The sequence below is a fragment of the Camelus bactrianus genome, chromosome 10 (assembly GCF_048773025.1).
Source record: "Camelus bactrianus isolate YW-2024 breed Bactrian camel chromosome 10, ASM4877302v1, whole genome shotgun sequence".
NCBI lineage: Eukaryota > Metazoa > Chordata > Mammalia > Artiodactyla > Camelidae > Camelus > Camelus bactrianus.
This window is the reverse complement of record NC_133548.1, coordinates 5,308,824-5,322,776: the sequence shown is the minus strand read 5'-3', so window position 1 is coordinate 5,322,776 and position 13,953 is coordinate 5,308,824. Positions and strand designations below refer to the sequence as shown.

The 13,953-nt window shown below is 39.4% G+C and overlaps 1 protein-coding gene across 4 annotated transcripts in view; it reads left to right on the top strand.

Moving 5' to 3' along the window:
• KDM2A (lysine demethylase 2A) overlaps window positions 1-13,953 on the top strand; it is a 96,114-nt gene that overhangs the window by 66,729 nt on the left and 15,432 nt on the right. For 3 of the 4 annotated variants that reach the window (XM_010956706.3, XM_045517897.2, XM_045517899.2), the window contains 4 exons: window positions 533-686; window positions 1,547-1,662; window positions 5,511-5,637; window positions 7,211-7,605. In XM_010956706.3, the coding sequence (XP_010955008.1) occupies window positions 533-686; window positions 1,547-1,662; window positions 5,511-5,637; window positions 7,211-7,605 (792 nt within the window). Of the gene's footprint in view, window positions 1-532; window positions 687-1,546; window positions 1,663-5,510; window positions 5,638-7,210; window positions 7,606-12,751; window positions 13,356-13,953 lie in introns of those variants that run through there. The other variant, XM_074371641.1, reaches the window with a different exon arrangement.

Below are 13,953 nucleotides of genomic sequence, written 5' to 3'. Positions count from 1 at the left end.
ACTAGAACTGGGTTGAAAGCAGATGATGCTTTTAAAGTGTGAGGACCTCATCTAGAACAACTGTACCTCCAAATCCAAAGTCATTTTATTTACTTCGGATTCATTTAAGTGTTATTAAGTTTTGTCTTTTTGGTCTTGGTTATTACCTTGGAACAAAGCAACCCAGGCCTGTCTCTTGAAGGTATTGTACCTAACTAATTGTACTTCTTAGGACTATGAAGGCCAAGGGCAAATAAGGGGCTATCTAGGTGACAAGCCAAATGCCATCCTTCTCTCTGAGTCCTGGGTAGGTTATGGGTTCTACAGTCAACTCCCAGGGAAGCTCTAATGCCATTTGATCAAGTGGAGGTCAGAAAATATCTACTCCTTGATGGCCTCTAGAATTTCCCAAATGGTCAAGTTCTGTAGGCTGGGAGAATTACCTGCTTCTCTTCTACCTGTTGGTCTTAACTTTGTTACCTGTTGATTAGTTGAGGGAGCCGACTGGGTCATGTCAATGGCTGTTAACGGACTGAAGTTTTTTAACTCACAGGTCTTCTGGCTCATCCCCCCTACAGCCCACAACCTGGAGCTGTACGAGAATTGGCTGCTGTCAGGGAAACAGGGAGACATCTTTCTGGGTGACCGGGTGTCAGATTGCCAGCGCATAGAGCTCAAGCAGGGCTATACATTCGTCATTCCTTCAGGTAAGCAAGATGGGAAAAAGTGGAGTGTCTACTCTAGCCGCTTTTTTTTTCTTGCAGGAAAAGAAATTGATGGATTACCGCTAAGAATGGTTATGACGCTTATGATGCTGGAGTGGGCAGAAAACAATGGCCTCTCTTCCTATCCTTATGGAATAGATACTGAGAATTTGTCTTTTTTTTTTTTAAAGGCTATGATTTTTCCACTGAAAGTGTATATCAGAATTGCCAGGAGACTTTTCAGATCTACAAGTTTGGGCCCCACATTAGCCCTAGATATTCAGGGTCTAGGGGTATGACCTGTTATACAGATGATAAACACCCCTGATTGAGAACTATCTACTCTGCTAAGGGGTGAGTGTGAAGGCTAGAGTGCTGAATCAGTAGTAATTTTTATCAAATCACTAATTCCAAAATAAGTACTTAGAGGAAGCATAGATTTAGGAGTCACAGACCTGTATTAGAATTCTGAGTATGCATTTACCAGCTGACACTAATTTGGTCAAATATCTGAATCCCTGTCTCATACTGTGAGGAGTAAATGACAATGCATGTAAATTCTCTTGTACTTGACCTGGTTCATGTTAGGTACGCCAATAAATGGAAGCAGCATTTCTTAAAAGTTTGTTATATGCTGAACACTTCACATGCATTTTCTCATTTAATGCTTACCAACAACTACATAAAATTTATCCTGGTTTTATAGAGGATATTGAGGCTGCAAGAGGTTCAATAACTTGCCCAACCACAAAGAGGCAGAATCAGAGTAAAAAGTGTGATCTGACAGTCTTGTACTAATTCTCTGAGAGAGCCGAATTGTAACATGTACTTACAGCCACTGCCCTCCGTTCCCTTTCTTCTAGGCTGGATTCATGCTGTGTATACTCCTACAGACACGTTAGTGTTTGGAGGCAATTTTTTGCATAGCTTCAATATCCCCATGCAGTTAAAAATATACAACATTGAAGATCGGACACGGGTACGTAACTGTGCAATAATGGATGTGAGAAGGTTCACTCCATTTAAGCCTGATTTTACAGGAGATTCACTGACACTTTGTTTCAAAACTTTAATTTTTCTTTGACTTAAAATGTAGTGTTCACATTTTAGGAAGACTGAGAAAAAGGTTTTAACAAGATCTACATGTTTGGTATTGGGGACTACCAATTCTTTGAGGGTTTTTATATCTTGGATTTTTATAGGGCTAGAGAGGGACATTTAGTGATTTCTTGAGCCATGTTTTTCTTTTTCATTCTCTTTTAGAATAATTTGGTGTAACAGGATTTATCAACTCAAGATTCACAGCTGTAAATTCATGTATCTCTCTTAGCTTACTACATAACACTCAAACTGTTGTACTTCAATCCATAAATGTGTATGTATACTGCCTTTCTCAGCTGGGGTTCCATGAGAGAATTAAGCCCTGTAGAAAATAGTTTGTATCTAATTTTCTCAGTCTTCCATAGGGTATCACATAGCTGATAAACCATTCAGCATGGCTGAAATAAAATAAAATTTTATTTATAGACACTGAAATTTGTATTTCATACAATTTTCCCATGTCATAAAATGAGCTTCTAGGTTTTTTCTCTCTTTTTTTCAGCCTTTTAAAAATGCGAACAAAAACAAAAACAACTTCTTAGCTCACAGGTCTTAACAGAGGCAGCAGACCAAATCTACTAGCTGCTGTTTGCCAACCCATGCCTTAGGGAAATAGGGCTTAATTCTTTAGAAGACGCCTAGTTGGTGAGGGCTGAATCATATATGATTAAAGTGTAAATGGTATTGACATTAAGCAGAAATTAAAGTACAAAGTATTTCGGGGATGTGATGTTCACAAGTAGTTCAGCAAAATAGTAACAGTGTAAACGAATAGAGAGTAGCAAATGTGGGGCAGTGTTAACAGTTGGTGAATCTTGGAGAAGCTGTAGCAGTCTCAGTGGTACTGCTCTTGAGGTTTTTGGTGAATCGGAAAGTTTTCAAAACTAAATGTCAAAAAATAACAGTGATACACACTACTATAGGGAGCTATCTTCAATATTTTGTAATAACTTATAATGGAAAAGAACCTGAAAAAGAACTTGTGTGTGTGTGTGTGTATCTGAATCACTTTGCTGTACACCTGACACCAGCACATTGTAAATCAACTATACTTTGACTAAAAAAATTTTTTTAAGTAACAATTAAGGAAGAATTCACAACTTTTAGAAGGAATGGTCAGTGAGCCATTTTGGTGCCTATTTTGAAACATTTATTTTGGTTAGGAGCTGCCTGTTATACACAAGGTTGGTATTATTGGAGTTAACAGAGATTGCCCTGTTAGAATTAAGAGAGAATGCAATGCTTTTAAATCAACTTTATGAGAAAACTTCTGCTCATTTGTTAAGAGTACTGAAACTACAAAAGATAGTATGTAGTTTAGTAGTTTGAAGTTACAATAACAGTAAAAATAGTCTAAATGTTTCAAAAAAGAAAAATTATATATTTTCATGGTAAAATACTCTTATTGAACTCAAAATCATTCTAAGAAGTAATACCACCTACCCTGCTATAAAATTCAATCTGAAAATTAGTTTTTAAAAAGCATTCCATTTTTTTGGCTAAAAATTGCTGTTATACCCATAACTTAATTGTTTGCTCAGTTTGAGGGAAGAAAGGGAGAATGTATATTCAATAGCATAGTTAAAATGAGCACCTTATCTCTGCATGAAAAGTTTCCTGCAGACTGTTAAACTGGTAATAACTGATGTTGATTTACCTAATTTTTTTACACTTTATTAGAAAATGTCAAATTTCAGCATCTGTCGTATTCTATTTTCCCTAAGTATGGCTTAATTCTTTCATTCCAATAAGGAACCCTTATTTCATTGAGTCCTCTACATATGTACATACAGAGTGATTTTTTTTTTATTGCTTTCTACACCAACCTTTTACATTCTAAAACCAACCTGACATCTGCTCATTATGTTACTAACTTCTATAAACTTAGAGTTTAACTTACAAGAGAATGTACAGAGAATGCTTTACAAAAGAAATATAAATTGTATTGTAAATTTAAAGCATGCAATGTTTTGGTTATTTTTGCCATGCCAGTAAAAAAAAAAAATACACTATTTAAACTTGAGTGTTGGTAATTATTCTACTAATGGGGCTTAAAGGCTCAATAATTTTATAATGAGGATTAAATACAATTTTTAAAAAATTTTAACTGAGTCTTAGAAATTGTGTGCTCTGCAGGATGTGGCAGCATAGGTAAAATGTAATAGGGCAGGTTGGGTGCATGATGTCTCGGCTGTTACTAACATTGTCTGATGACTTCCAGAAGTTTAATGCCCTTTTAATACTTTCTTTTTCTTTTTTTTTTTCTTTTACTGTCAGTATTACTTAGCTCTCCATAGAGTCCCAGAGGGTTTGGGTTGTCCTGAACTTTCTAATAAAGACCTTTCCAGAAAAGTGGTAATACACCTGAAAGGCGAGCAGAGAAACCCAGTGTATTATATTTAATTTGGGGGGACCAAGTATCTCTTAATTCTTGTGTTCCTGTCTACTTTAACAGAAGTAAATTAATTTGATTTTCAAATAAGGGATGAGAAAACTTCTGGTTGTTAAAGCTATAGTTACATAAGAGACCCAGATGCAGGGCCTGCCTCCTGCATTGGAAGGCTAATGAAAAGTATGTCTCTGCCTTGCAATGAAGAAAATGATCTTCTCATGCCACAATGATGCCCTGTGACCTAGCAAAGGGTTTTGAAAAGGGACTTCTGTGTCTCCTTGAATCAGGAAGACTACCTTACATGGAGCTTTGAAAGGGATGGGAACATTCTCAGGAGTTACATATTCAAAACAGTCCTAAAAGTATTGTTTGCCTTCTTGTTTTGAAAGATGGCTTGTCTAAAAGAAAATGGGCAAACTATATAGGCCTCCCTCAGATATTGCAGGTTCGATTCCACTCGACAAAGTGAATATTGTGATAAAATTGAGTCACAGGAATTTTTTGGTTTCCCAGTGAGTGCCGTATAAAAGAAAAGTACATACATTACTTTTAAATTACTTTATTGCTAAAAAAATGCTAAGCACCATCTGACACTGCAGGGTTGCCACAGACCTTCAATCTGTAAAAGATACAGTATCTACGGAACACAGTAAAGCAAAGCACAATAAAATGAGGCATGCCTGTATTTAGGATAGTCCCCATCATTGATCTTCCTCACTGGTTAATCCTTGCTGATTTGCCATTTCGTTGACTATGAATAGATCTAAAAGGCAATTCTTTTTATTATTATTCAGTTGGAATAACTTCATGCTACTTTGGGGGAGAATGGAAAGAAAACTAAGGATAGTGGCTATTAGGTCAGGCAGAATAGTAATCTGATTTGTAGACATGCCATCTTGACAGACTGCAAAGTATGGTATAGGTAAGCTGAGAATTAATGGTGGGGAAAATACTCAGTCTCGTGTCCTAGACTGGATATAGCTTGAGAATGAGTCTCTAATCATACTTCTGTATATGTAAAGACATAATAAGAACATACAACTTTATCTCATGTCCTGTTTTTCAGTATGTTCTGTTTCATGGCCTTCTGATTCAGGGTAAAACTATAGTAAGGGCAGGAGTGGATGGTATGCTTTTGTAGCCTAAGAACCTAAAGCAATTTTCTTAAGTATATTGTGTCTTACTCCTAACATTCTATTCTCGATCTCAGAACTTCTTTTCGATGCTTTCCCAACCAGGACAGCTTCTTGGTGGTTCCAGTGATCCTGTTTGTTAATCTCTTTCCTTGAAAATTGTTATCAGCTTGATTTTCTCATTATTTTGTTCCTGTATAGGTTCCAAATAAGTTCCGCTATCCATTCTACTATGAGATGTGTTGGTACGTGTTGGAGCGCTACGTGTACTGCATAACCAACCGCTCCCACCTAACTAAGGAATTTCAGAAAGAGTCCCTGAGCATGGGTAAGTGTCCTGCCTACACAAACTTTCAAAACACCCTGCAGGACTGAGGGTGGGACCAGGAATATTATGTAGACTGTTGCTCAGTAGTTTTTTTATTTTGTCTTTTTTACTTATTTACTTAGAAGTACCAAATGCATTCATTAAAGCTGAATACTGATTACAGCTGATCCTTTTACCCTGATCTGAATTACTAGGCTAAATGAAATATTCTGGATCTCATCTTTGTCTGAGTTGTTAGTACTTAGCTCCTCAAAAAAGTGATCAGTTGTCTAACATGTTTTATTGTATAAAGAATGGTCTTTGGCACAATAAAAACTAGGAATATATCATCAAAATTACTCTTACTATATTCCAGGCACCAAACTAAGAAGTTTACATACATGAAGTTCTTATTATTACCTGTAAGATAGGTATTATTATCCTTATTTTATAAATGGGGACATTAAGGTTCAAGGAAATTAAAAAACATGTCCATGATTTGAGAGTTAATTAGTGGGAAAACTACAGCTTAACTGAGGTTGGTAAGTCTAAAATGTATCTTCTTAATCTCTGTGCTTTAATGTTTCCCCTGCTTCTATCAAGAGAAATATTTTATTGGATGTCAAGATAGTTTCAGTTACACATTTTTAGGCTACTTCATGCCTTAAAAATAAAAAAGGAGGTAACACTGTAATATCCTGAGGGGTCACATATTTCATGGAATCTTCAGTCTAAGCAAGATACTTTTTGCCTTAGCATTTTCCTGTGAAGATAGTTTATATTGTCATTTGAAAATAAACCATGCTCACCAATATGTGAAAGCAGGATATAGAATTGTATATACAGCACAATCCCAATTTCGTTTAAAAATACATCAAAGCATAGTCTTACACATATGTATAGAAAAAGGTGGAAAGAAAATACATCACGCTGTTGAGTTGTTTTCCAAAGGTGGAAGCTTATGGGATGACTTACTTATTTGCACCTTCCTGTGTTTTCTAAATTACTAATACTCAGTGTGTATTACTTTCATAATAAAAGATCAATTAACATTTAAAAATTCTTTTCATTAAAACTTTTATTTTCACTTTATTTTGACTGTCAAAATCTTTCTTTTAAAAAATATTCACTTTGTTTTGTTATGTTAGCCATGTTGCTAGGATTTCAATTCCAAAGCTTAATTTTACGACCAAAATGTGAACAAAACTATTTTTTAAATATGTGTTTCATACTGTCTGCTTTTTAAAAAGGTAATGAAATCATAATGCCAAGTTTGAACTTGCAACTAATTTACAGCCATTTTCGTAGGTAGCTTATTTACAGCACACAGTTTAAGGACTGCGCTCTTCCCAATCTTTTTAAAAATCCAATTGACTGTTACCTCAGTTGTCCTACCAGCTCAGGATCCTGTTTTTACCTGTAACTGTGATTTTCAATAGTGGACAAATGGGTTGGGGTAAGAGAGACCATTATTAAAACGTGACAGCTTTGTCATTTATAACCTCAGGGCCTCTCCCGTGCTACCTATTTCTCTCATTGGTCACATGGCCAAGTGGCATGTTCTTACCACATTTTTTTTCCTTCATGCTGGCAGATTTGGAGTTAAATGGGTTGGAGTCCGGAAATGTGGATGAGGAAGCAGTGGATCGAGAACCCCGGCGCTTGAGCAGTAGACGTTCTGTCCTCACTAGCCCTGTAGCCAATGGGGTCAACCTGGATTATGATGGACTAGGCAAAACCTGCCGAAGTCTTCCAAGTCTGAAGAAAACTTTGTCTGGGGACTCGTCCTCTGACTCTAGCCGGGGTTCCCACAATGGCCAAGTGTGGGATCCCCAGTGTAGCCCCCGAAAGGATAGGCAGGTGCATCTGACCCACTTTGAGCTTGAAGGCCTTCGTTGCCTTGTAGATAAATTGGAATCTCTGCCGCTGCACAAGAAATGTGTCCCCACAGGGATAGAAGATGAAGATGCTCTCATTGCTGATGTAAAGGTAAGGGTTGGTCATATTGCGTGACAGCTGTTGATCTAGCTAGGGCAGTCAGTTTCTGGGTGCTGAAAGAGAAAATACAGGGATTTTGGATAAACTTGGTTCAACCAGCAAGAAGTTAATATGTATATGGGTGTGTTTGTACCATACAGTGTTTCAATTCTTAGAATGAAATTAGTTCCCTGTTATGAAAATACTAACACTTGTATGTTCAGTTAGGACTTAAATCTAGTCTTAAAAACGCAGATTTCAGGCTGACCTTAAAAATAAAGGAGAACCTGAAAAAATGTTTGTATTAAGAAATGCTACTTCAATCTTAAATTATCCTCAGATAAAGAGGCCTCTTTCAGAATAAAAGTGGCCAGTAACAATCTACCAGTCTCACCCTAAGCAGATTTAGAGGAAAGAAATTGTTCTATGTTGGGTTATATTGAACAGGTTAAGCATATTTAGCTTCAAATTGATCTAATATTAAGAATTAAATATGTTGGGGCAGCTTCTGAGAAAAGTGTCATTTTAAGCATACTTATCCTAGTTTTGAAGATTACTAATGCTGGGAGACTTCTTTAGAAAGAAGACAAATATATAATATAACATAAAGAAACTTGATATAGCTACCTCAAGAAAGAATTCCAAAGACTGGGATAGAACCTGGACTTCCTATTTTTTTTTAATTTTTTCTTTCTTTGATTGACATTTTAATTGTATCTTATTGTTTATGCATCAGTGAAATGCTGAAAACTTTTAAGAGACTAAAAGGGATGGTAACCTAGTGAGGTTGGTCCTCTCCATAGTGACAGAAGCTGGACAGTTGGTTTTATAGTTTGGTTTTATTAAGTTTATTCTAGACAAGGCAGGTGGTATCACTGTGGCTTGTATTTATGAGAGGAAGTGACAAAGTTCTCGGTGAGTGTGGTCCTCTATCTGTACTGATTAATGTGCAACAAAACAAACTTAGCCATACTTTTCCAGACTCATAAACCAGATCCCAGACTCATTTCCCACCCCTGAGTGAGCAGAGGGCACAAATTTATTGTTTTCCTTTGTGGTGGGACATACATAATTACATTTTCCTAAGAGTTGAGTGTAGCATCTTTCTTTGTTTCTACAGAAGTTTCTTTTTTTAATGTAACTATTTCACCATGGATATATGTGGGAAACATTAAATTGTGACTTTGGCGACTTACTAACTTGTGTAATTGCCTTTAGGAACCCTAAGAAGAAAGATTTGTAAGTTTATATCTCACTAAAATTCTTTTGGCCTGGGTATCTGTATTTCTAATTCATGAGAAAGAAAAAATATCTTTTCAGTCCTAAGGGATGTCTTTAGATAGATTTGATTTCATTGAATCCAGTTGTAGGAAGTCATATTATAATTCACTAATCAGTTGTACAAGGTAAAGTGTCATAATAGAAATACACAAACTCCCTTAACTTAACTAATGTAGTTAAATAAGGATATTTGTGGAAGGATAGTTGTTGCGGGGAAATGTAGAAAGATTTGGGTCAAATATTAAGCAGAGTAGGAGGTAGCAAGAAGGGGAATAAGTTAAGAAAAGCCATCTAAAGAGATCTCAGCATTTATGGAAAGTGTCTAGAGAGAGCTTCCTTCTGTTTATCAGGAATCATGAAAAACATGGCTGCCGTTGCTGGTAAGACAGTGGCATAGAGAGCAGAGCATGAGAAATGAGCGGCCCAGTAGGAGGAGTGCGTGGACTGACCGCGTTTAAGTTCTCCCTTTGCTCATTTACTCAGTACCATGATCAAAATGCAGCTGATAGCAAAGCAAAATATTTAGACCCCAGCTCTGCAGGTAGTTTCTCTTAAGACAAGATGGATTAATTATTCCTACATTTGACCAGTTGTGTTTAATCTGAGCTTCAGATATAGTGAGTTTAGGGCTTGAACACTTTGAGAATCTGTCTGCGCATTACCAGAGGGAAAAGGCACAGGATGGGGTGGGTGTCGAATCACGGCGCAGCTGGAGACTGCAGTGCTCCAGAACTTACTGTCTGTAGCACAGAAGGCTACACTGCAGTGCAGGGCAGAGGCAAGTCCAGAGTTTACCCTTCCTGTAGAGGAGGAATTCTTTCTTGTTGTAGCCTATATGGCTCTTACAAATAACTAGCAAAAGAGATGAGAGGAAAAGTGGTAAGGTGAGATATCCTTAATTCCATATTCCCTGGAAGAAAAGTCCATTTTAGTGACGTGATAAGAGGGCTTTGAAGCTTCTAAACTGTTCTAGAGTGTCGAAGAAAGAATCACAGGGTGTAGAGTTGGAAGGGGATTAGATAAAAGTGGGTCATTTAAAAGTGCTGATTTATTGGTAAAGTTCAGGGGAAGGTGCTGTATGTATAAAGTTCTATTTGGGAGGGGTGCAAGTGGCCTTGACTCCTAATCAAAAATTGAGAAGCCATGTCCTTAGGAAATGTTGAATAAAGAGGTAGAACCTAGAGCAGTATGTACAGTGCAATCCCTTTGATGTAAGAAAGTCTCTGTGTATGTGCACTGCAGTAGGGCTGGAGGGGGCATAGCAGATGCTGCCAGTGGGTCACAGCAAGGCAGTGGGACCGCGAAGACTCTGAAGTTTTAATCAGACTTTATTGTTTTGTTTGTGTTTATTTTGGTAATAAAGGAGCTCTTAATGTATGTACATATATAAAAAGAACCTTTTTAATATATTGATATATTTGGCTGCCCAACTCATTTAATGAAACAATTTCAATGTTACTGAATATTTTTCCACTTTTCTGTTTTCTCTGAAACATTTTGATAGCTTAGCAAAGATGTGACTTTGGGCAGGGTACTAGATCTATAAAGGCCTAGTTTCTCCTCTGTAAATAACATCCACCTTATTTGGGGGTGTTATGAAAATTAATGTTAATGTTAGTAACTAGTACTTAATGAACAGCATCATTATTACAGAAAAAAAAAAAGCTGTTACAAATCGGTGAAAAATTCATTTATTCCACTGCTGTGAATAGTTCCTGCCTATGCTCTGCCAGGAACAGGCTTAGTGTTGGTACAAATATGCAAACATGCTGTGGACCCAACCCTCAGGGGGCTTACAGTCCACTGGTAGAGCAGGCATTTTAAGTGGGCTAAGAAAGAAAGTGCATTCTAGATTTACAGGTGCTGGGCATGACATAAGGCATTGTGTGAACACTGAAATTTGAAATTTTTTTCTTTGTGGTACAGTAGGTTATTGCTGCCCTGATCTAAGATTTTAACATTTTATTTTGTAGCTATGATCTAAAAGTTTACATGAGGCTCCATCTCAGGAGTGTGATGGGTCTAAAGCAGAGAGTGTTGGTTGTGAATAAATACAGAAACATTAATCAGAAATTTTCTTCATCTGACACTTCAAGGGTGATTCTGACACTAATAAAGAGAAGAACCGATAAGAGGACCGAGTTTAATTAGACTTTAATCCATTAAGTCAGATTAGGAGGGAAAAAACATATATAAATAAAACTTCACTTGCAATTTTTACTAACAAGATATTTTATAGTAATTAACACATTCTGACTGAGTAAAAGGTTTTAAATAATTTAATTCAGCTACAAGGCATATAAGTTTAGGTTAGAATAAATACAATTCTTTAAAAATGTTTTCATTATATTCCTGTATTATGTAATGTAATTGTCATGTTCTTGCTGATTCCCATCTTTGTTGCCTTTTATTCTGAATTAATAGAGAAAAAATTAGGCTTTATTTAACTTGTGATTTGGAAACTTCTGAATGAGTTTCCTAGTACCCTGTCTAGTTTTTGTCCTTGGTGACCTCTGGATTTTGTGCTGGCTACATCTTGAACTTGTATTTTGTTTTGGAGTAACATGTTTCTCTTAAGTATTTGTGCGTACTTTTCATTCCTCTAGGTTAGATAGTACTAAGACCAAAATAAGCATTTTCCAGAAGACATCTCACATTGTTAAGGAAAGTTTTTCTAACATAATAGGCTGATTGCACAGGGTCTTTGAGTCTTAAGATAAAGTGCAAACAAGGGTTTAGGATTAGAATGACCATATAAACATTTCCAAGAAGAGCTCCACAGAAGAACACAAAATTCCCTCCTTTTTCCTTGGTAAACTACTGTAAAAATTAAAATATGCAGCCCCTGGCATCTAAAGCCTCAGGCCCCAGGCCCCAGAGAGTTTTTTAGGCCACTGACTCTATACCAGAAACTCACCAAAACAACTGTCCTGGAATAAGCTGGAATAAAATAGGCATGTTTCCAATTGTAAGCGCTAGATTCTCAGTGGCCTGAGATGTTTATTTTAAAGCAACTTCTGTAATTTCCAGAAAAGCCAAGTTACATTTGTGAGAGTCTGAAAATTACATAATTCTGGATTCAAAACATGAGATACTATAGCCTGAGAGAGTGCTTGTTCAGTCGGAGCTTAACTCTGGCTGTGGATTGGTGCATGGAGAGTGGGTGACATGTCACTTGAGTGGCTTTTGGGGTGGCATCAAGGTGTCCGACAGGATGCAGGGTTGGCTGCTTTTATTCAGGGAATATCAAAAATGAGGCAGGCCAAACAAACCACTAGAAATGTGTCCTGAGGGTGGGGTAATCTGAGGGGCAGAGTCAGTATAACAAATTGTGGTCCCAGAAGACTGGCAGATGTGGAGTTGGCAGATGCACTTTCAGCAGTTCCCTATGCCTGCTTCTGAGGCAGGAGAATAAAGCTCCTTGACCTGAGGTTGCACCTTAGCTGGTTAGATGGAATTGCTAGAATTGCTGCCTCGGTGTCTCTATTAGTGGTGGAGCTCCTCGTGGGGACCCAAGGCAGTCATGTGTTGTGGAAGTAGTTAATGTTAAACAGACATATTGTGTAGAATATCTCAGTATTGGTTGAACTGTGTCATTCCTGAAGGTTTGTCTGGAAACTTGTGCTGGTTCTAGCTTCTGGGCTGGGAGAGAGGGGCAGTGAGGGCAGGTGAGGCAGGGAGAGAAGGTAACTCCAGAAGAGCTCAGCTCTGGGCCTGGCTCATCCACCCAGGCGGAACTTCGGGCGACTCACCGGTCTGCCTAAGAGTGGGAAGGGGTGGGGGGTGCGTGCGCGCGCACGCGCGCGCGCGGTCAGCCAGAGAGCCCTGGCTGTAACGACCAGAGGTGACCCTGAGGGGAAGGGTGTGGATTGAGACAAGGGCAGACCGGACACAGAATGGGTTAAAGCCTTCCCTTTCGCTGGCGCCTTCAGAAGTCGGCCAGCGAGAGCCCTCGGGGCGGCCCTGGGTTCTCCTATTGCAGCGCTGGTGGGAGGGAGAGGGCGGGAGCACGGCCCGGGTCCCCTCCCCGGGCAGGCTCTCCTCCAATCGCCGAGGAGAGAGCGGTTGCCCAGCACACCCCTTCCTGACTCTGCAGCAGGACGCTGGGCCGTCTGCTGGCTCGCTCACTCGCGCTCGGCTCCCCTCCTGCCATCTTCCGTTGCAAAGCATTTCTGGGAGCTGCATGTGGGTGACGCAGCAGCATTGTTCGCAGGCACAGGAAGCCGCGGCTGAGCTGAAGGGCTGGAGAAGGAGCTCAGAGCACTGCACGCCGCTCTCTCTGGGTAGCCTGAAGGGTTATAGCCGGACCGTCCTGCCTTTCACTCTGGGAGATTTCAGAATTTTCAAGTAAATCGGGATTTTTCCTAGAGGCAGAAAACCTAACTCCTTCAGCACAACTTCCAACACAGAAAGCAAAACAAAGACGCTGGGGAAACTTCAACCAAGCGCCTCGGCAGCTCCAGAGCGACGAGAAACACAAGGTCAGGCAGGCGGGCAGCAAACCCTTTCTGGTTCGGGGTGTGTGTAACTGTAGGGACTTTTGTCTCGGCGAAGAAGCAGAGGAACTGCCTGCCGGGCGAGTCCAGGACAACGCTTAGGTTACTTCTTGTCGGTTGAGCTATCACTGCACTTGTTCCGTCTCCTGGTGGGATGTGCTTTCGAATTGGGTCGCTTGGCTTTTGGGAATCTTTCCGCCTTCTCTACCCAGGTGCCCGCCGTTCTCTTCCCCTCCTTGGGATGTGTGGGGTGTAGGCTTGTGTTTGAATGTTCTCCTGAGTGCCAGGAGCCTAGATGGGCGTTAGCCTTCCCGCACTCCACCCCCGCTCCCCGTCCCAAACCCCGTCTGGTGAAGGGTGGTGGCTTCTTTATATGGTTTCTTGAAGGGCCTCAGCTGCAATCTGCCTTTTTTGACGAAGCAGGGCTGCTTGGGTGTATGGCCCCAGTGAAATAGGGCTTGGAAGGAAATCTGCATTTCCCTCCACACCCACACAGACCCTAGTAACTGAGTCGTGTATGTGTGAACAGTTTCCCCCACCCCCCACAACGCAGACACAGTTTCTCCACCTACCCTTCCCTGTC